Genomic DNA, 23,818 nt, shown 5'->3' with positions numbered 1-23,818 from the left:
TTTTTAAATTTTATTCTATGGGTTTCTTTTGGATAAAAGAAGTTAAAAGTTCAACAGTCAGATCTGTCACTTTTCCTTTGTAATTTCAGCCTTTGTTTCATGCTTAGTTTGAGATTAAAAGCAATTCATTTGTATTTTCTCCTTGTCCTTTTAAGACTTAAAAACATTTAAATCTTTTAATCCTGTTCAAATTTAGCGTCTGGGAAACACTTTAGAAGGATGAATAGGTAATATTATGTTAGTCCTGGAGTCAGATTGCTGGGTTCAAATTTAGCCTCACCACATACTACATACTTCAGCGAATCACTTAAACTCTTTAAGTCTTAGTTTTCCTGTTTATAAAATGGAGATACAGTAACATTTACCATACGGTTGATGTAAGAATTAACAGTTACAAATCACAGAAAGTACTTAGCACAGTGTCATTAGCTATTATTATAGCAGCAAGAGAATGCTCTCCCAGGCAAAAGCTATTTTTTAATAGCTTTATACATTTATAAAATGTATAAAGGTGCAAATGTATGAAATCCACATATTCAGGAAATTAGATGGGGTGTAGTAAAATGAGGTGTAACATTCAAGGGGCAGAGTTGACAGATGCGAGAGGTGATGGGTCTTGAATGAGTTGCTCAGGAACTTGCTCTTGATATTATCAGAGATCGGGAGCCAATGAAAGCTTTTAAGCAAGCAAGAAACCCTCCAGAAATGTGGTAGCAAAGTGGAAAATGGACTAGATTCCGCCAGGTGCAGTGGCTCACGCCTGGAATCCTAGCACTTTGGGAGGCTGAGATGGGCGGATCCCCTGAGTTCAGGAGTTCGAGACCAGCCTGGCCAACATGGTGAAACCTCGTCTCTACAAAAAATACAAAATTAGCTGGGCATAGTGGCAGGCACCTGTAATCCCAGTTACTAGGGAGGCTGAGGTGGGAGAATCGCTTGAACCAAGGAGACAGAGGTTGCAGTGAGCCAAGATCATGCCACTGCACTCCAGCCTGGGTGACAGAGTGAGATTCTATCTCAAAAAAAGAAAAAAAAAGGAAAACAAAAATGGACGAGATTCAAATCCCTTGCTCCACCCTGTCTTCCCCAAATTTAAATTCCTGCTTCCTAGAGGCAAATTCTTTCACCTTCTATGTCTCTAGTATTTATCTCCTTACTTTTAAGAATCATCTTTAAATTGTTTCTTGATTTTGCCATCACGGATATGATTATGAGGCTAATTAAACAGTAACCCTAACCCGTCTGAGAATCAACCTAAGAAATGAATGTGAGAAAGAAAGTAGAAGCAGCCCACTTCCTAGTGAGTGAAAGCCAGGGAAGGGTGGGGAGATGCGGGGAGAAATTGTCTCAAGTTGGTAGACCCCAGGAGCAGGCTGGGAGCAGTACCATGAATTCCATTCAAGAAGCCGAACGTTTTAAGCACCATTTCCTGGAGTTTGCCAAGTTGAGTATTGCCCCAGCCTCCTGTTTTGGTGGTTCCTCACTGCCGAAGAAGAAGACCAAGTGTTGACAACTCAGTGAGGCAGTCTCAGCTGGTGTGGAAAAATGTAGCTAAGAAAACGTGCCAGACAAAGCTTTAAGCAGAGCTTCCCAACCCTTCTCAGCCCTCCAGCTGCAAGGGCCCATTCGCCTTCTGCAGGAGCAGTCTCTTCTGTTTACCCCCATTTTGAGCCTTGTAATATCATCCTTTCCTACCTGTGCCAAGAAGTGAAAAGGTGTGTGAAGCGCCGCTTTAGAAGGCCCAGTGCATTCACAAACATCAGCTTCTGGGCGAGGCTGCTTGGCCTCTTCTATTCAAAAGCTTTGTGTTGCCCTTTTAAGGTTTCTATTCCCCCACCCCCACCCCGTCCACCAACACCCATTCCTACCTAGGGTTCAAAACCCAAACCATCCTTAAGGTACACCGAGTATCACAACACCAAAGGCTGGAGAGAGATGAGTTCCCCACCCTTGATGCGCTTCCAGTCCAGGTGGCCCGAGGCCCACTCCTTAAGAGGCAAGGCCCAGAGACACTGCTGTGGCTTGAGGAACATCCAGTACACCTGACATTTCCATTACAACAGTGGGACCCGGATACCACTGGCAGGAAGTCCATCTTCACAGCTGCCAACCCATCTGTCAAACCCGCAGTCCCCTATGAGAGTACAGATGAATGGAGGAGGATTTAAAAGTGAATTCGTGGGCGGCGACAAGGAAACAGCAGCCGTGGCCAAGCTGACCCCAGAGCCCTTCGTTTCCTGGCCCTCCCTCTGAATCATCGCGCTCCACTTGTGACGTCGCGGACGCCCGGCTCGGGCAGGCGTGGGGGGCCCGCGCGTCCCGGGAGCCCCGAGGCGGCAGCGCGCGTTTCCACGCCGCGGTCCCGCGGGAAAGCCGGGGGTGGCGGCCTGGCTGAGGCCGAGCTCGGATCCGGTGCCGAGCCGAGCGGGGCCGCGCGTCGCCCGGGCTTCGCCTTCGCTCGCGTGACCTCCGCCGTCCTCTCCAGCCCTCGTCCTATGGCCGCGCCTGCGGCCGCACGCCTAGCGCCCCTCGCCTAACCTCGCGCCCGGGCCGCGCCTCCTCCTCCTCCTCCTGCTCCCCGCCGCTTCCGTTTCTCGAGGGAAAGGCTGCTGCCTCCTGCTCTGTCCGCATCCCCGGCTTAGGTAACACGTTTTCCTCCTTACGCCACCCACCACCGGGTCCCCGCGCCGCTGCCCCTCCTCCTTGGATCTGGGGCCCGGGCTGGTGAGCGGCGCGCGCCGTCGCCTCTCCGCGGGTAGGTGAGTCGATGGCGCCGGGAGGGTTCCTCGCCTCTGCGCGCCGGCCTGCGAGGTCCCTGCCCTGACAGCGAGGCCGCCCCCGGCCCGGCCCGGCCAGGCATGCCCGGCATCGCCGCGGCAGCCAGCGCGGAGGGGAGCTCGCGAGTCCCCCGGCGCCCTTGGCCCTGCCCGAGCGGCCCGAAGGGGATGGGGGACGGGAAGAAAGGGTAGCAAACAACGATTTAAAAAAATCCAATCATTAGCATTTGTAGGACGAAGAAGCTGATCTGACAGTTGTCCAGAGCAGTGGCCCAGCTGCAACAGGTAGATGGCGCAGCTGTCAGTGACCCCTTGGTCTCAGCCGTGGCTTTGAGAGATGCTTCTGAGTGTCCCTAGCTGCCAGCTACCTCCAGTGACCTACTTGATGAGTGTGAAATAAACATGATGGGACTATATTTAGAAAAATCTTTACTTCCTTGCTGTTAATTCTCTCTGCATTTTGAAAGGTGGTTTTGTGAGGTGTGCATAATTAGTTGGTGTGTCCAGAGTGGTAGCTGGAAAAAAATATTTAACCTGGGTTTGGCCCTGTCATGTAGACGGTTAGGCGCAAAGAGTGTGAAAGGAAACGCTTACTTTAGTACGTCTATGAAAAACACTTATAAGAAACCACGGCTTGTTTTTTGGAGATTTCTCGTTTTAAAGCTATTTTTAAAGTGTTGAATAAGCAGACACTTGCCCACTGTATGATGGTGTTCACTTTAAAAGAACAGTGGGTTAAAAGTATGGACAGACCACTTCAGTGGATCCCATCTGTTGAGTAAAAGATTTTCTAGCCCTTTTACTCTGATTCCTAGCTTTGAAGCCAGAAAAGTTGATAAGGATCAGCCCTGCTCAACTTGATAATAGTATAAGGATGAAAGTAATCCACTGAACTACTCTTGATTGGTGAATTAGCTAAGTGATCTCATTTTTACCTTTTAAAATAGAGAACATAAGGGAAAAAATTAAGGCGATGGAAGAGTTCATTTTTTCAATACAGATATTTGTTTCCATTCTTATGTAGAGCCTACTTTAAGTTTTTGTGGATTTTTATACTACTTTTGAAGTTAGCTTAGTCGTGAAGAGAATTATGTCAAATACATAGAGTTACACTATACTTTTTGTGTAGAGTAAGCTACCACTTTTCAAGCTTTTGGACTAAACCACTACTTGCTTGGAAATTGCAGCTTTGACTAATGCCCTTTAAAGTGATACAACTTATTATAGATTTAAATTATAGCTTTACTTGTTATAGTCCTGAAAAAAAATGAAAAGATAATTTCTTGTTTGACATAGAAGGCCTGTGAGACAAAAGTTATAAGGGTTATTATATATTTATTTTACTTTTTAATTCTGTCTCTAATAACAATTAGAAAATGTCTCATTCTATTTCATGTTATACAGAAATTGCTTAAAAGATAATTATGTTTTATAAAGTGATCAATGAAAACAAATGTTATCTTCATTTTTTAAAGGTGAGGATGGTGTATATAAACACCTTTTCCAGATGTGAGTCCTTATGAATGTTCTTGTTAAAATACTTTGAATCTTGTAATGAAGTTAATAAAACTATGTTAATGTGTTTGGCTGAGAGCTTAGAAATAAAGGCTCTGGCTGGAGTGGTGGCTCACGCCTGTTATCCCTGCACTTTGGGAGGCCAAGGCGGGTGGATCACTTAAGGTTAGGAGTTCGAGACCAGCCTGGCGAACATGGTGAAACCCCGTCTCTAGTAAAAATACAAAAATTAGCCAGGCATGGTAGCAAGCACCTGTAGTCCCAGCTACTCAGGAGGCTGGGCAGGAGGATCCCTGGAACCCAGGAATCAGAGGTTGCAGTGAGCCCAGATCGTGCCACTGCACTCCAGCCTGGGTGACAAAGCGAGACTTCATCTCAAAAAAGAAAAATTAAGTTAAAATTAAAAAAATAAAAGTTCTGCTTCCCATCTCCTGTGATTGATGTTGCGTACTGTTTCTCAAATTTGTCTGATTGTAAAATTCCTCAGGGTAGTAGGCAAGTGAGGGAGTGGGTAGAGTATAATAGTGGTTTAAAAGATTCCTAGATTGCAACTTGAGACTTCCTGGATCAGAATTTCCAAGAGAAAGGAGATATTTCAAATAGACAAAAATGATAAAAATTTTAAAATAGTCAACAACAACAAAAAAGGTGAGCTTGGGAAATGCAGGTGGGAAATGACTGTTGTTGGAATGAATAGTTGATATAACTTATTAGGACTCCTGTACATAAAATGTTCATATATGGAAACTATGATTTTATTAATATGATGATGCCACTCATTTAGGAAATCTGAAACTTTTATATTTTTTTCTGGTCAAGCTTCTGCTGATCAAATTTAGCAAACATATTTTTGCATGTTTAGTCTTTTTTATGTGGTATGTAATGTTAATTCAAGTACTTGAATGTGATAAGAGCATTTTATTAATGGATGACTGATGCAGATTACTGTAACTAGTAATCCACAGCAAAATATTGTACCTAATAATTTCTCTTTCTTTTTTTTTTTTTTTCTTGAGAAAAGGTCACACTCTGTCATCCAGGCTGGCGTATGGTGGTGTGATCATGGCTCATGCAGCCTCCACCTCTCAGGCTCAAGGAATCCTCCCACCCCAGCCTCCAAAGTATCTGGGACTACAGGCACGTGCCACCATCCCAGCTAATTTTTAAAATTGTAGAGATGGGGTCCCACTATGTTGCCCAGGTTGGTCTCAAACTCCTGGGCTCATGGGATCCTCCTGCCTCAGCCTCCCAAAGTGCTGGGACTACAGGTGTGAGCTGCTGCACCCAGCCTGATTTCTTTCGTATTATAGATTTATTAGTTACCTCTTCCATGTGCCTGATTAAATAAATATAGGCAAGACAGGCATGCAAATTTGAATACCTTATTAGTAGCTTTTTTTTTTTTTTTTGAGACAGAGCCTCACTCTGTCGCCCAGGCTAGAGTGCAGTGGTGTGATCTCGGCTCACTGCAACCTCTGCCTCCCAGGTTCAAGCGATTCTCCTGCCTCAGCCTCCCAAGTAGCTGGGATTACAGGCGCCCACTACCACGCCAGGCTAATTTTTTGTATTTTTAGTACAGATGGGATTTCACAGTGTTAGCCAGGATGGTCTCGATCTCCTGACCTTGTGATCCACACGCCTTGGCTACCCAAAGTGCTGGGATTACAGGTGTGAGCCACCGCACCTGGATCCTTATTTGTAACTTTTTAAAAAATGACTCCCAACCCCATTTAAAAAAGAAAAAAAAATTTATTTGGCCCTAAAACTTGGTCAATTATATATAAAAAAATTAACAAAATAGAATATTAAATACCTATAAAATAATTTGACAAGTTGAGCTACCACAGTGGAAAATGTCAGAATTTCTTTTCCTTTTCTTTCTTCCTCTTTACATTCCTTTTCTTTCTCCTTTTTTTGGGGGGGATGGAGAGTGTGTGTTATTTGCTCATTTGTTTTTATTTTTAACCAACTAAATATTTAAAATATACTAAATTATCCATGTTTAAATTAATTTAAATATTTGCCAACTTTACCAATAGATATTTAAACTTGCCTTTTCCTCTAAAGTGACAATGGTAAGCTTTGCTCAATGCAAATGAGAATAATAATTCATATCAAAGGAGTTAAATTCAAGTGACCAAAGAAAATTGTTCTTTTAACATTGCTTAAGGAAATCATAACTTAAATTGATGCCATAATTTTTCATTATCAGCAACTCTTAAAATGAGGATGGAGGCCAGGTGCGGTGGCTCACGCCTGTAATCCCAGCACTTTGGGAGGCTGAGGTGGGTGGATCACCTGAGGTCAGGAGTTTGAGACCAGCCTGGCCAACGTGGCGAAACCTGGTCTGTACTAAAAATACAAAAATTAGCTAGGCATGGTAGCACGTGCCTGTAATCCCAGCTACTAGGGGGGCTAAGGCAGGAGAATTGCTTGAACCTGGGAGGCGGAGGTTGCAGTGAGTCAAGATTGTGCCACTGCACTCCAGCCTGGGCAACAGAGCGAGACTCCGTCTCAAAAACAAAACAAAGCAAAACAAAACACCAGCGTGGTTGCTGTATGAAATCAACTTAAATAGCCTAGTGCCCTTCTTTAAGCCTAATTTTCCTACCGCTACCCCCACTTGTTTTTTAAAAATATAAGTCAACAAATATTTATTATGCCCTTATTATGTAGATGATAAACATTAAAAGCTTTTGAAATGTGCATTTCTTTGAACCTGTAATTTTTTGGGTTTTTTTTAACTTTAAAAAAAATTGTGGTAAAAAGATATCTAATATCAAATTTACCATTTAAACCATTTTCAAATTACAACTCAGTGGCATTAAGTACATTCACATTGTTATGCAACCATCAGCACTGTTCATGTCCGGAACCTTTTCATCATCCCAAACAAAATCTATACCCATTAAACAATGACTCTACCCTCTCTTCCCAGCCCTAGTAACCACCATCCTACTTTCTGTCTCCAGGAATTTGACATTCTGAGTACCTCATACAAGTGGAATCATACAGTATTTGTCCTTTTCAGTCTGGCTTATTCATGTACCATAATGTCTTCAAGTTTCATCCATGTTGTAGCATGTATCAGAATTTCCTTCCTTTTTAAGGCTGAATAATATTTCCCAATCTCGTTTATATGGAAAGTAGATATAAAAAAACAGAGAAGTTTTGAACTGGAACGGATCATAGAAATCATCCAATCCAACCTCTCTGCCCCCGCTTTTCTTTTCCTTTTTTATGTTTACAAAATGGGGAAAACAAGTCCTTCAGAGCTCACATCATGTGGCCGAGTTTATATACCTGATTGGCAAAACAGAGCCTAAGAACCAGCTCTCCTGTATCCTAAGCAAGGCTCTTCCTACCGCACACCCTGCAGGTCCATCCAGGCCCATCCAGACAATAAACAGTAAGTGTTAAAGGAGTTGGTGTCTCCAATTAGTATGGCATGAGTTCTAAAGGAAAGATAAATTGACTTTGGAATCTTCCTTAATTAATGAAAAATGTTACAATTAAAATAGATTGAAGATTAAGGCCAGGTGTGGTGGCTCACGCCTGTAATCCCAGCACTTTGGAAGGCCGAGGTGGGCAGATCACCTGAGATCAGGAGTTCGAGACCAGCCTTTTCAACATGGTGAAACCCATCTCTACTAAAAATATAAAAATTAGCCAGGTGTGGTGGCATGCACCTGTAGTCCCAGCCACTTGGGAGGTTGAGGCAGGAGAATCACTAGAGCCTGGGAGGTGGAGGTTGCAGTGAGCCAATATTGTACCATTGCACTCTAGCCTGGGTGATGGAAGTGAAACCCTGTCTGAAAAATAAAAATAAATTAATAAGATTTTAGATTCTGATTAGCAGTGATCAAAATTATAAATATTCTTGCTTCAAACCATACATCTGTCCTTTTTTTCTTCCTTGAATTATGCATCAAATTTGTATTTTTAAAAAATTTATTCTTTCTGATAGTGAAGATAGTTACATTGAATCTGTATTTACATACTATCTGATTTCAGGTTTCATTTGTGACAACAGGGTTCTAAAAACATCTCTTAGCATACAAAAACTTAAGCATATACTGTAGTTAGAACACAGCAGATAGAAAAATATGTAAATGAACAAAGTTTCTCTTTAGTGAAAATACTTCCAACTATGGAAAAGGGAGTTTAAAAAATAAGGTCACTGTCAAACTTTAAAGTTTTTGTTGGTTTGTTTGTTTTTGAGACAGAGTTCACTTTGTCACCCAGGCTGGAGTGCAGTGGTGTGATCTTGGTTCACTGCAACCTCTGCCTCCCAGGCTCAAGTGATTCTCCTGCCTCAGCCTCCTGAGTAGTTGGGATTACAGGCATGTGCCACCACACCTGGCTAATTTTTGTATTTTTAGTGGAAACGGGATTTTGCCATGTTGGCCAGACTGGCCTTGAACTCCTGACTTCAGGTGATCCACCCGCCTCAGCCTCCCAAAGTGCTAGGATTATAGGCATGAGCCACCATGCCCGGACAAATTTTAAGGTATTTCTAAATGGAATACTTTTTCACAATTTTCAGATGAGTTCTGAGAAGTATCCGAAATTCATCCTTTATACAATTGTTACGTTACTACAGGATACTTATTATGTAGATCAACTATTTTTTTCCGAGCATTTAATTTACTTTACAAAAAGGCAATATAAGTTGACTCTTAGTGGAACAAGGCTCCGTGTTCTGTTCTTAAGTAACCAGTGAGGGTAGAGCTGACTGTTGCACCTGTTGTTTCCTTAAATTGTTGGATAAAAATCAGCTGACATTCCCCTTTCTAAAAGTCTCTATTTTTAATGTGTCTTACTTCTTGATCTTAACTGATTTGGAAAACACAGCTTTAGCACAGGCTTCCATATACAAGCTATCAGAACAGCATTTGAGAACAAGGGACATCTTTGTAGCCTATTGCTTTGAGCAGCTTCAGTGAGCAAAAATGTAGGCTAATGTGGTCCATTGGTAGCCTCACAATAGAGCAAGTGTAGACTGACCAGCTTAGAGTGATGTGTATGTCCTCATCATTGGAGGTGGAACTGAAGTTTGAAGGCTAGGGAGGAAAGAGAGAGAAATGTTAGGGTTAAATAAAAGATTCACATATACCATATTTAATATCTTTTCTCACAAAACCAAATTAAACTTAGTATTTTGAATGATTTAATTAAATTAATCTTGTCACAGATAGGTCACCTCTAGATGAAAGGGGATAATTTTAGATTCTGATTTGGTGCTCCAAAAATGTGGTTCAGTTGCTAGTTATTCAGATACAGCCTTGGTTTGTTCTCGTAAATGAATACAGAATATATGTAGACTTTTATACAAATATGGGCCTGTGCGCCTAATGCTGATAAAATCCAAGTACAATAAACAGTGTGACAAAGATGAATTCTGTATTCACAAAGCTAAGGGAAAATTCATCAGCCAACATTTATTGAACACCTCTGAGTTATGCACTACGAATCCTAAGACACCAAATGCATTTAAATCTCTTGTCAGAGCATAGACAAGTAAACCAATGTATAGAGTGTTGGAAAGCTGGGATAGAGATTTGGCCCATGTCCATTCCCCCATGGCCCAGGTGCCTAAGATGGAGGAGGAGTCAGAAATGTCTCCTGAGGGAGCCAACAGTTGAAGTGATTCTCCTTTTACACATACATTTTTAAAAAACAAACCTTTTTGTTGAATTAGAAATATACACATAAACATTAGGAATCTCAGCAGATAGCCTAATGAAGTGACACGAAGTCAACCCACCCATGTAATCATCACTCATATCCAGAACATTATCAGAGCCACCATCAGTAACCCCACCTTCTTCTCCAAGGACACCACTATTGTGACTTCCAACACTATAGGTTCGTTTTGCCTGTTTTTGAACTTTAATTAAATGTCACAGCATATATCTTTTGTGCCTGACTTCTTTCACGTGACAGCATATTTTTGTGAGATGCATCCATGTTGTTGCCTATTGTCGCAGTTCATTCATTTTCACTGCTGTATAGCATTTCGTTACATGAATATGCTGCAGTTTATTCCATTTTACTGTTGATGGTTGTTTGGGTTATTACCAATGTTAGATTATTACAAATAGATTATTACAAATACAAATGCTGCTCGCAAGTACGTGTCTTTTAATCCATACCTGCATGAATTTTGTTGGGTAAATATCTACAAGGGAAATTAAATTGCTGAATCATAGATTATACTTATAGTCAACAAATTACAAATAGTTTTCCAAAATGATTATACCAATTTCATTCATGCCCGCAGTTCATAAGAGTTTCTGTTGCTCCATACCCTTAGCAAAACTTGAAATTTTCAGTCTTTTTTATTTTAGCTATTCCATTGGATACATAGTGGCACCCCGTTGAGATTTTAAGTTGCATCTTCCTGATGACTAATATGGTAGACTGTGTTTCTGTATGTTTATTGGCCATTTGGATATCCTCTTTTATGAAGTGCCTATTCAAGCTTCTTGCCCTTGAACTGATTCTGAGAAGGTGAGTGAGCATTAGGTAGAGAAAGCAGGAAGAAGGGCGTGTCAACCAGAGGGAGCAGCATGTACAAATTTACAATCTTCCCAGAGCAGGAGAGCAAATGGATAGTGCAAAATCAGCTACTAAAAGGCTAAACTTAATCAGAGCCCATGAGGTAATGACAGCAACATCACCCAGATCAACATGAAATAAGACCCAGAAAGTACAGGCAGTCCCAAACTGTAATATTTATTGGATCCTGAGAAATGTTTGACAGTCAAATATCTGAAAGTTGAACATGGCTTATACACTGGGAAAACAATTTAGTTTCCAATGAGCTAAAAGGCAGTATTGCAAATCTCTAGTAAGGCTTGTAGTACAGTTTCCCTCTGGCCTCACAGGAATCTCAGGGGAGGCTACCATTAGCAAGTAGCACAACACAGTGAGCCCCCCTCCATATTTAGTGTGGGCCCACTTCCATTCCCCTGTCCCTTCTGCACAAACAGCCTCCAATCTTTAAAACTACTCCCCAAGGCAGCCCTTAAGTATGGAGCAAAGGAGAGGTGGGACCAAGTCTATGTTTCCCCTACAACAGCAATGTGATCTGAATAGAACCTTGGCCACTGCCATCATGTGGCCACCTACACAGACTCCTGGACAGCTGTACCCCCTTGGAAAAGGTCATGAGAAACACCTTCTTGTAAAACACCCAGATATTTCATGGAAGCTTGGCCTTTTCCACTAGCAGCAATAGCTGTCAGGCAGGCCCACCACACAATAGCTTCAAATTGCCATTCCTCAGAAGATGAGTGAGAGACAGAATTCAGGATGTGAACTGTGGGGGTGGGGTGGAGTCAATGAGCAATGGGTAAAAATGTGGACTCTGTAAAGTGTTGAATTATCTGCCGGAAGAGGGAAATGTCAACAGAAGTGCTTTGACTCCCTTGCCAATTGATTAGAGAGCAGTTCTGTTTTGTGGCAGGCCCTTATCTATGTCGTGACCCTTCTGTCACTGTGGACAACAAAAGGGCACAGCCAGCTTCTGCTACAACCAGGCTCTTCACATGAGAAGGAGCACTCTGGACCCTAGAATCCTCACAAAATATCTCCCTTGACAGAAAAATGGCTCTCCCAAGCCAGTCATAGATTGTCTACCATGAAACCAGAGTAGTCTCAGCCTCTAGGAGCCAGAGTTTCCACCCAGATGCCCAGAAACTGAAGCAATCAGATCTGGCTGACATAAAGGAACTTTATTTGGGTTACTCAGAGAATTACAAGTAGTTCCCAGGCTTTGGATTTAATGGAGTAGTAAGTTTTAAGAAAAGGTTTCAGTGACCCATATAAACTTGCCAACCTCTTACTTTCTCAAGTTAAGACATGTGACTGTGGTTTCTGTGAGGTTGTATTTCATAGTCATAGCTATCATTTATTATCTGACATGTGTAAAGCTATGTGCTCTGTGATATTTTTCCAGAAATATCTCATTTGATCTTCACAACATCACTGCAAGGTAACTATTAATCTTTATATTAAAGGTAAAGAGAGAGTCTCAGAGAGGGTAAGAAAATACCTGATGCCACACAGCTAGTGAGTGGCAGAGTTAGGTTTTGAACCCAGGACTTTCTGATTTGAAAGCCTGTGTATTTTCCACTATATAGTTTATCCCATCTGAAATATGTCTAAATTATTCAGATAGGATTTTTAAACCTCTGGTGTTCTGATAATGGCTGGAAATTCGAGGTTTATCTTTGTGGAGAGGTTTGGGTTTCCAAGAAAAGTCTTAAAAACCTTTTTTCCTTCTGATGTACTTCAGTTCCTTTAGTAGTTCTCCAACTGGGCTGGACAATCCTACAAAAGCAAAAGAGACCCTAATTCTATCTGACATTGTGACACAATTTTATGTTAAACATATAGATATGCACATTTGGTTTGAGATGGGAGGAATGAAACTTCTTTAAGCCCATTTTGCTGAAATGTGACTTGAAATAGATTGTTACAAAACAAGGCTTATGAGAGGTTCAGTGCTCACTGCAATGTTAATTACTTGGCTGTTAAAGCGAATCGCTCTTAGTGGGACCGACTGCCTCACAGATGTTTCTTATTGACCACATAAATGGGGAAGAAAACACTATCCCGTTTTCCCTTTTGGCCAGGAAATAAAAGACAAAGGAATAGATTGTGTCAGCTAATAGATTGGGTTGCTAAGGTAACCAAGGCCTCTCTTTCAGGAGAGGTGTTAGGGGCTAAATTATGTTCCTTCAAAATTCACATGTTGAAGCCCCAACACCCAGTACCTCAGAATGAGACTGTACTTGCAGACAGGACCTTTAAAGTTTATGTGAGGTCATACAGGCGGATCCTAATCCAGTCTGACTGGCGTCCTTGTAAGAAAAGGGAGACATGCCAGAAATTAACGCCCACGGTGGAAAGGCCAGGTGAGGCCACAGTGAGAGGGGCCGTCTGCGAGCCAAGGAGCAAAGCCTCAGGAGAAACCAGTCCTGCTGACACCTTGCTCTTGGACTTCCAGTCCCCAGAACTGTGAAAAAGTACGATTTTATTGTTAAGCTACCCAGTCTTAACAAACTAACACCAGAAGAATTAGGTATTGGGCATGCCCACTGCCATCAATGCCATGACAGTTAAGGGAGACATCAGTGGAACGTAATAGATGAGCTTTTACTACCCAGAAGGGTCCTTAACAGAGGCTGAAGATCAGCTGGAGAAAAGGTTTTTCTGAGAGTAAAAGGAAGGTCAGATAGTGACGTATAATGATCAAACCTAGTGACAGATATCAACTAGGGGTGTGTGTGTGTGTGTGTGTGTGTGCATTTTTTTTTTTTTTGCTATATAACGTACCTTATAATACTAACGTACTTATGATTATTATCCAACAATTACTGATTTTCTCTTATTTTAATAGTTAACAATTGATGACAAGATTTCACTGGCTAGAGTGCTGGTCAACAGTATGGGCTTCTGCCAGCTTGCCTAGGTTTGAATCTTGTCCCACAACTTCCTAGCTCTGTGATATTCGGTAAACAATCTCCTTGTGCCTCAGTTTCTTCATCTGTAAAATGGAGATAATAGTACCTACTTCCTAAGGTTATATAAGAATTAAATGAGTTAATACATGTAAGGTGCCTAGAAGGATGCCTGGCATATAGTAAGCACCTAGTAAATGTTAGCTATTTCAATTTTAACCTATCTCTGCACAAGAATAACAGATAGCAAAACCATTGTACCTACATTGTTTCACCAAGATACCTGCCAGCAGGTGCCAGCTCACTAAAATTGCCAGCATAGAGGTAAAGAAAAATAAGCAACCTGGAGAACTGGAGCTATTAAATCTCAGTGTTTAGAGTTATACAGGATGCTGACAAAAATACAGATTCCTAGGCCTTGTCTCCAGAGATTCTGATTCACTAAGCTGGGGTAGAGTCCAGCAATCTGTTTTTTAGAAGGCCATCTTGGGTAATTCTGATACAGGTAACTCTCAGAACATCCATTGAGAAATACTAACCAAAAGGAATTTCTTCTATAGTCAAGGCCATTAAATTATGGTAAATGCCATAACTTACTAATCATAAGTCTATAATAATTTTTATTTAAAGTACAATGTTGAAATAAAACGGTCTTAGGTGAATAATGAGTATGTAAACTTACTTTTAAAAAAATCATCTACTTCACTCAGGTATCAAGCCTAGTACCCATTAGTGATGAAATAATCTGTACAACAAACCCCATGACATGGGTTTAGCTATATAACAAACCTGCACATGTACCCCTGAACTTAGAATAAAAGTTGAAAAAATAAATAAAAACATTTAAAAATCATCTGAAAGATAATTTCCATGAGTTCTAATAAAATGCACTGGGAATAAATTCTGCATTAGATGTAGTCTTCAGTTTCTCCATAGACAAATTATTTCACGTTGAGCCATTCAAGGTTAGGATGAATTGTGCAATTCTTCCCTCAGGTTTGTGGCCTGCCTGCGTGAACTAAGTTGAGGATACATGGAGAGCCAGGGCCTTGGAGAAAGGGAAGTAGCTCAACAAATGCTGGGCTCATTAGCATGGCTGGAGAAAGTGGTTTCAATCTGAAACTGGGCAGTTCAACCTGGAACTTGACAAAATATGACAGTGTTGCCTAGGGCCAAAACGAAGAGTGAACTCTGGGATAACCTTGGAACTGAAAAACCTGATTATTGTGTAATGAGGAATTCCTAAAATTGTAGACCTGTTCATTACGGGACTGCAGTGACTAGCCAGTAGTTCTTTCCCATTGGTCAAGTTGCTGTGCTCGCTAAGCAGCAACAGCTCAGGTCAGGTGAGAGTGGTCATTATTGAGGAAATAAAGGTTGGGCCCAAAGAGGGCAAACTCCAGATTACTGCAGCACTTGTGCTGAAACTCACCAGGGTTAAACTGATGAGCTTTCTGCATGAAAGAAGGGAGTGGTGGTGATTTCTGGAGCTTGTAGCCAGGGTGAGTAGCTCGCCCAGTGTTCTTAGGGTGTTATAAGGAGTGTTTCTTGGTTATTCAACAGCGTAGTTAGTACAGTTTCTTTTAAGAAAAAAAATTGATTTTAACACTTGAATAAAAGAAACACTGCTGATATTGTTTATCTTGAAAGCTTTCAAATTGGACTCCTTGAGATCTTCATGCTGCTGTTAAGATAAAAAGCTATTTTGATACTGTTGATTCATTGATTCTTCTGCCTTATAACCACAGAACATTTACTAAGAAATAAAAATTAAGGTTACTGAATGTATACTTTTGTGGCCATGTATTATACTGAGATATGTATGCATATCTGTGATTGTATATTATACATAAGTTATGATTTGTGGCATATGTCATATATGTCATCAATTATTTCTAAGGCAACGTGCCTCAGCTTTATTAACGCAGCTGTTTTTCCTAATGTTTAGATTCGTGTCAACTAAAGTAAATCTTCCTACATAGCATTGGTTCCTGAAATAAAAGGCATTTAAGTAGGCAGGTGCTTTTGTTTGAGTTTTCAGTAGATCCTTTCTATCACCTGAAAGCTTTTTGCATTATTACCACAGTCTCATTTTATTTAGACATTTGCCTCGAGGAGCTGAGACACTCTTATACCTTCATACTTAATTCCCCAAGACATTAAAAAATGTAATTTATTATTATAAAAGCACTGTATATTTACTGTAGAGTATTTGAAAGTTATAGAAAAGCATAATAAAAAAATCATCCATAATTCCATTACTCAGTCATAACTACCATTAAAACATCACCTACTAATCTTCCTTTCAAGCTCTTTCTATGTATGTGTATAAACACAAATGGATAACATACTCTCAAATTATATATAGTCATAGGTAGTTTTTCCACTTAACATTAGTGCATTAACATATTTCCATATTATTATTCTTCAAAAACATGATTTTACCAATTGTATAGTATTTTACCAATATTTAAGATTATTTTCAGCTTGTTGTAATATTAATCCTGCTTGTGCGGAAATATTTTAACTCAGCTCTGATTGCCTTAACACAAATTGAGGAAAAACTGGAGTTACTGACTAAAGGCAGTGACATCTATAGGGATCTTGACGCATTTTTGTCAAATTGCCCTCTGGAAACCTAACTTGTTTGCATGCCCATTAGCAGAGCATCAGCACCTGTTTCACCACATCTCTAAGAGGGAATGTAAACTTTAAAACATATACAATAGTGAAGGAGGATGTCTCATTGCTTTTATGCCCTTTTCTTTTATTACTACTGAGACTAGACATATTTTCTCATAGTGGTTGACCTATAATCTTAAGGAGAGAACATATTTTTTAGCAAAATTGTTTAAGACCAACTATTACAAATTACATCTTACTCCCATTGCATCCATGTCTTCAGAGTTGTACTAATTCTCAGCCTCCCAGAGTCCATTAAGGGAATTTTTTTTTTTTTTTTGAGACAGAGTCTTGCTCTGTCACCCAGGCTGGAGCGCAGTGGCGTAATCTCGGCTCACTGCAACCTCCGCCTCCCAAGTTCAAGCAATTCTCTTCCTCAGCCTCCCAAGTAGCTGAGACTGCAGGTGTGGGCCACCACGTCCAGCTAATTTTTGTATTTTTTTTAGTAGAGATTCACCATGTTGGCCAGGCTGGTTTTGAACTCCTGACCTCAGGTGATCCACCCGCCTCGGCCTTCCAAAATGCTAGGATTACAGGCATGAGCCACCATACCTGGCCTATTAAGGGAATTTCTTTTAATGAAGGAAACTGTATTACGATAATAAAGAGCCTGGGCTTGTGTGTAGGAGCAATGCCAAGCCTTGCAGTTTAGCCTTCTGTAACCCTGAACAAGTGACTTAACCTTGCTATGCTTCAGCTTAACTGTAAAACAGGGTTGATAATACTCACAGTAATTCTCATGAGACAGGAATTTTTCAAGCTTTTCCAGTAAGAGGTAGCTACTATTAAAAATGAGAACTGTTTCTCTCCTAATTGCAAGAAAGCCCCAACAGATATAATCAAGGTACGACAGCATAACACTCTTAGAAGCCAGGACTTTTCAAGTCTCAACAAGTTGCATGTTTCATCTCATTATTCAACCGTTTACTGGGTAAAGGAGCAGCATAGATAGTGGGACTTCTTTTTAACGGGGTGTGAGAAAGTTGGCAATGAGTTGGCTTGTGCTACTAGCCTAAGAATGACCTCAGAGTCTTGCAGGACACAAAGTGCTTGCTGGTCTGAGGCCAGGCGCTGTGGCTCACACCTGTAGTCCCAGCACTTTGGGAGGCCGAGGTAGGAGGATCACTTGAGCCCAAGACTTTGAGATTAGCCTGGCCAACATGGTAAAACTCCATCTCCACAAAAAATACAAAGATTAGCCTGGCGTGATGGCATGCACCTGTAGTCCCAGCTACTCAGGAGGCTGAGGTGGGAAAATGACTTGAGCCCGGGAGGTCAAGGCTGCAATGAGCTGTGTTCACACCACTGCACTTCAGCCTGGGTGACAGAGTGAGATGCTGTCTCAAAAACAAAAACAACAAAAAAGGTGCTAGCTGGTCTGGTACTTAGTACTTTACAAAGTTGCCCTGGATAACACGGTGAAACCCCGTCTCTACTAAAAATACAAACAATTAGCGGGGCATGGTGGCAGGCGCCTATAGTCCCACCTACTCCGGAGGCTGAGGCAGGAGAATGGTGTGAACCCAGGAGGTGGAGCTTGCAGTGAGCAGAGATCGCGCAGCTGCACTCCAGCCTGGGTGACACAGTAAGACTCCGTTTCAAAAAAAAAGAAAAAAAAAGTTGCCCTAGAACTGACAGCATAAGTCCTCATCCATTTCTTCTCCCTTCTTCCCACAGCGTGAAAGAAAGCACTACTTCAATACTGCTGCTAAGCCTATGTGATCATTCTAAGGTCATTACAAGAATTTGGCTTGCCTTTAGCATTGTGCTTGTGTGTCCATCTGCCTGCCTCTCTAGGAATTTAGATTTTCATTCGGAGATTTTTCTGTCACTGAGAATTTAATTCTTGGTATATTTTTGAGAGTGTAAATTCTTTTTCAAGATTTAAAACAATAAGCTTCACACTTTAGATTATATCTAGTCTTCCACACTGAGGATGTGAATATGATATTCACCAGGCTGACCAGGTTGACTGCCAGATGGGTTGTTAGTAGTGCCAGAGGCACCCTGACATCACTCTCTGAACTGCTTTCTCTTTCGCATTCTTGTATTTTTCCAGCTGACGGCCCAGAGGGTGGGTGCCAATTCCACCAGCAGCTGCAACTGAAAAGCAAGGTTCAGCAATGTCAGATATCCTCCGGGAGCTGCTCTGTGTCTCTGAGAAGGCTGCTAATATTGCCCGGGCGTGCAGGCAGCAGGAAGCCCTCTTCCAGCTGCTGATCGAAGAAAAGAAAGAGGGAGAAAAGAACAAGAAGTTTGCAGTTGACTTCAAGACGCTGGCTGATGTACTGGTACAGGAAGTTATAAAACAGAATATGGAGAACAAGGTAAGAAAGGTCACAGCCAACGTAACTGCAAAATAGTTGCATCTGTGGCTTTCCCCGTCATAGAATAGCATGCCTTTTGTTCCTCACCCCTATCAGTATACTAGCACCTTGATTTCAATTAACATCTTGGATTTTTTTCCTCCTTGTCATGATTACAGTATTGATAAAATGTTCATTGCAGGAAATCTTTAAAATACAGAAAATCAAATAAGAAAATAAAAATCACTCACAATTCTAATACCTAGAAATAAACACTTCAGTATAGAACCTTCCATTTACTAATGAATTTCTTCTTAATATATAATACATGTTTTCTGGAAAATAAGCAAAAATAAGAACCCTCTTAGTCCCACCACTGGAGAACACCACAGCTATGCTTTGCTAAATATTATAACATTTTCCTTCTATGTGTATTTGTGTACATGACACATACAATGTATTGCAACAGAAATGAGAGCATACTGCTTTGTAACCTGTTTTTTTTTTTTAACTTGATATATTAAGTCCTACCTTATGGATCTCATCATTTATCTAATGGTTTCGTCAGTTATGAGATTGTAGCTGGAGAATTAAAGTCTCCTTTATTCTAGTAGAAAAATATTGTTCTTTGTTATAAACATATAAAGATGTTTATATGTTAACATAACAATGATTGCGACTCTAACTTTCTGGAGCTGACTAGAGAAACCGTATTAATAAGTAGAAATAATAATACTAGCAGCACTTATAAATGCTATGTGCCAGCCACTATTCTAAAGTCTTTAAATATATTAACTTATTTAGCTCTTATAACAATTTGATGAAGTAAGAACTACTATTACAATGTAATGGGTGAAAAAAGGGAGGCACAGAGAGGTTAAGTAACTTGCCTAAGGTTGCACATCAAGTAAATGGTAGGGCAGTTTTTGAACACAGGCAGACTGGCTCCAGAGTCTGTGTTCTTTGCAATATTATATTGCCTTTTGTATGATAATCTAACCATTACATTTGGGAGAATAGAACTTTATGGCAGAAAGCATTATAAAATATTGGAATAATTTCTATGAAATTTTCAAAATATTGAGAATCATTTAGAATCGTTTAAGTGAAATCTTGACCACAGGCGAAGAGACTAAATGCCATCATGAAATCTCTACCAACTATACTTTTTCATGTCATATAAAATCTGGCTCCGATAAACTAAATGAAGCAAGTTTATTTTTGTTTTTTACTTATCAATATAGTTGGGTGCAAGGGATGGTTGAGCAACTGGATTAAAAATATCAACATTAATTTTTATGGGCTAATATTTGCCTCAAAGCATTATAAAAAGTTTAGGCAGTTGTTTATTCGTGAGCTAAAATAAATGATATTCCATTTTAGCTGTATAAAATATCTTTATTTCATGAGCCGTTTGTCTTGTAATCTCAGAACCGGTCTTTAAGCAGGATTGGGAGACTGAGTTTCAGCCCTTGATGAATGGGCTGGTTGCCAGCCCTTGTTGATTTGTACTGTCCCACAAAATAATATGAGTAATAAGTGGTTGTGGGCATTATTAAAGCTATTGGTCATCTGAAGATGACCGAGTTCAAATATTTGAAGCATGTCCTTGCTTTTGTTCCCTGAGAACATCATGTGTATCAAAATTTAGCACATATTTTGAGAAAAATTATCTTTACTACAGAGAGGATCAGAAGCAAAATGTATCAGAAAGCTTCGTGATCATACAGAGATGACAGAAGATTCTTACTTGACTCCATTTATTCACTCTATATATTGATACTTAAATTATTGGTCAATAAAATCTTTCTCTTTTTTCATATCCCCTTCCTAGCCTGAATGATGATCTGAGAGTTGGGAAACAAATGCCTGAAAATGAAAACAAAATCGAATTTTATCCTCTAACTCCTTCTATCCAGTCTCAAGTAGTGCTTTTAGATACTTGATCAACAAAATTGCCTTGTATAAGCTACTGGGATGCTGTTTAAGAGCAATAGTTAAAACATGTCCTTTGCAAGTACTCGAATTCTATGGCCCTTAAGTAGAATGATGAAGTTTCTAGAAGTACTTTTGCAAACTAAACAGGACATAAGGGAACCAGGCATCTACCATGCTTTTGACTTTCTAGAGGGGCAAAAAAGCAGAAAAATATTAGAAAATTAAGCACTGAGCCAAGTTGACTTCATTTTTTTGTACTTGGATTGGTTTCTAGAATTGGAAATTTTGGAATTTCAGTTCTGATTGTGCTATTTAATTTGAAATATAAAATTGAAATCTGTTCAGAATTGAGCATATGTGTGGGTTTTTGTTTTGTTTTTCGTCATACTCTGAATCATTCAGTTTCCAGGCTTGGAAAAAAATATTTTTGGAGAAGAATCCAATGAGTTTACTAATGACTTGGGTAAGTATAAGAATCTTAATGTGTCTTTGTAATTTAATTATCATATGGTATTCTAGTCTCCAATTTATACCATGAACTAAATGTTTGGAAGCCACTTACTGTAAACAACATAATATATTTGAATGTTAAGGTTCATTCAATTTCTACCTCAGAATATCATGCCATTTAACTTAAGTAGAGAGATGTGGTATCTTAGAATAATTTAGCAAGTCCATGTATCATTTTAGATATAAATCTGTGGCCTCTAAGTAACTTACAACTCAAGCTTTGGGAAAATTGTATAGCCCTTTGGGAATCTAATGTAAGTTATCAATGCCCCAAAGATGCCCATCTACAAAATTGTGCAGACAATTTCAGATCCTAGGTTTAAACCCATCTGTGCACTCTTGGGGGAAGTCCATGGACCTTGGCTAAAAATACAGAGGCGGCCATGGCTTTGAAATACTGTGTGATCTTGAGCAAATCGCCTCATCATTTCTCTAAGTCTCAGAACCTCTGTGAAGTACTTGGACTAACTAAAAGCTTCCTTTTAGTACTAAGTTTTTTGGTTTGTTTTTGTTTGTTTGTTTGTTTTTGAGACAGAGTTGCTGTGTTGCCCAGGCTGGAGTGCAGTGGCACAATCTCAGTTCACTGCAACCTCCACCTCCTGGATTCAAGCAATTCTCCTGCCTTGTCCTCCCGAGTGGCTGGGATTACAAGCGTGTGCCACCATGCCCGGCTAATTTTTGTATTTTTAGTTAGAGTTGGGATTTCATCATGTTGGCCAGGCTGGTCTCAAACTCCTGACCTCAGGTAATCTGATTTCTTTCAGAGAAACAATTTTTTTTTTTTAGTTTGTTTGGATTTGTTTAATAGTAGAAGAATAAAATAGTGAACATTAAACACTGATCATGTGACAAATAAATATCTAGAAACACAATTACAAAGAAAAAATGAATTTCTAGATTAACTAAAAATTTTTTAGTCTCCTTCATGCACCACGTATTAAGATGCAGTTAGTTCTATGTTAGTAAGAAGAGAAAGAAATCTTTTAAACCTCTGAAGGTTAAAAATAACACTTATGCCTGACTTATAAGCAATCTTACATTTAAAAATCTACGCTTGACTACTTCACAGTTATTTTAATACATCATTTGTCTAGAATTATAGAGGCAAAAGGCATAGCCATATCCATTTTCCTGTTTGTTAAAAGGGCAGAGAAATGTGGAGAGAGGAAGAGGAGAGATGGTGATGATGATACTGCAGGCAAGACCAGATCATAGGAGGGGATTTAGATTTCCCTCTCAGTGGGATGGGAGGTCTCTGGCAAATTTCAAGCAAAGGAGTGATATAATTTGTTCCTTTGAATGATCCCATAAGTTTTACTGAGCCCAGAGTAGGTGTGCAGTAAGTAGCCATTATTAGCTTTATTATTCCCCAACTTTAACAGTCTAATTTACTTTGAATTAAGTTAATTTAACTAAATTTGACTGTTTCTTGCTGATTTCGTCATTACTGTAATAGATGTATATTGTGCTTCCCACACTTTACTGGTCACATAATCGCCTTAGGATCTTGTTAAAATTCAGTAGGTCAGCCGAGCGCGGTGGCTCACGCCTGTAATACCAGCACTTTGGGAGTCCATGGCGGGTGGATCACGAGGTCAGGAAATTGAGTCCATCCTGACTAACACGGTGAAACCCTGTCTCTACTTAAAAAATACAAAAAAATTAGCCGGGCATGGTGGCGAGTGCCTGTAGTCCCAGCTACTCAGGAGGCTGAGGCAGGAGAATGGCGTGAACCCAGGAGGTGGAGCTTGCAGTGAGCGGAGATGGCACCACTGCACTCCAGCCTGGGCAACAGAGCAAGACTCCGTCTCAAAAAAAAAAAAAAAAAGAAAAGAAAAAAATTTCAGTAGATCTGGGGTGGCATCTGAGGTTCTGATTTTTTTTTTTTTTTTTTTTGGTAGATGGAGTCTCCCTCTGTTGCCCAGGCTGGAGTGCAGCGGGACAATCTTGGCTCACTGCAGCCTCCACCTCCCAAATTCAAGCAATTCTCCTGCCTCAGCCTCCCAAGTAGCTGGGATTACAGACATGTGCCACCATGCCTAGCTAATTTTTTTATACTTTTATTACAGACAGGGATTTCACTGTGTTGACCAGGGTGGTCTCGAATTCCTGACCTCAAGTGATCTGCTTACCTCAGCCTCCCAAAGTGCTAGGATTACAGGCATGAGCCACCATGCTCAGCCTAAGGTTCTGACTTTCTAATAAGCTCCCAGCTGATATAGACACTGCTGGTCCTTGGAATAAGAAGGGTAGAAGTAGCTACCTAGATAGCTACTAGATAGCTAGGAGTATCTAAAATGTTCCAAAGTGCCATATTTTCTTAGTTTTTAAGATTTTTTTTCCTCCACTGCTGTCACTTCTTGTTGCTATTAACTTGCCTATTTTTTACCAGCCTCTTCCCTCACTTCTGTCAAGGGCTGAAACCAGATTAATCAAGGGTCTGAGAAGCATGTTTAAAGCGATGGTAAAGCACCTGGCCTTGGTAACTTATCGTTTCATTTGAAGAAGCAGCTTTGCTTATGTTCTGGTTCTCAATGGGCTTCACAGAGGAGAGCTATTTATATGTATACCATTTAGAGGCATAAAGTTTTACTACATTTATAGTATCTACCATTTTATG

General features: G+C 40.3%; 1 protein-coding gene across 5 annotated transcripts in view; it reads left to right on the top strand.

Moving 5' to 3' along the window:
* INPP1 (inositol polyphosphate-1-phosphatase) overlaps window positions 1-23,818 on the top strand; it is a 30,994-nt gene that overhangs the window by 706 nt on the left and 6,470 nt on the right. Inside the window, exons 1-4 of one of the 5 annotated variants that reach the window (XM_058440219.1) lie at window positions 2,266-2,642; window positions 7,558-7,701; window positions 18,504-18,771; window positions 21,091-21,151. In XM_058440219.1, coding sequence (XP_058296202.1) covers window positions 18,568-18,771; window positions 21,091-21,151 — 265 coding nt within the window. In that variant the 5' untranslated portion in view covers window positions 2,266-2,642; window positions 7,558-7,701; window positions 18,504-18,567. Of the gene's footprint in view, window positions 1-2,265; window positions 2,643-2,741; window positions 2,760-7,557; window positions 7,702-18,503; window positions 18,772-21,090; window positions 21,152-23,818 lie in introns of those variants that run through there. The other 4 variants (XM_032755141.2, XM_032755140.2, XM_032755142.2 and 1 more) reach the window with 4 other exon arrangements.

Source organism: Hylobates moloch, unplaced genomic scaffold, assembly GCF_009828535.3.
Source record: "Hylobates moloch isolate HMO894 unplaced genomic scaffold, HMol_V3 SCAFFOLD_1, whole genome shotgun sequence".
Taxonomy (NCBI): Eukaryota; Metazoa; Chordata; class Mammalia; order Primates; family Hylobatidae; genus Hylobates; species Hylobates moloch.
This window is presented reverse-complemented; position numbering and strand designations above follow the sequence as displayed.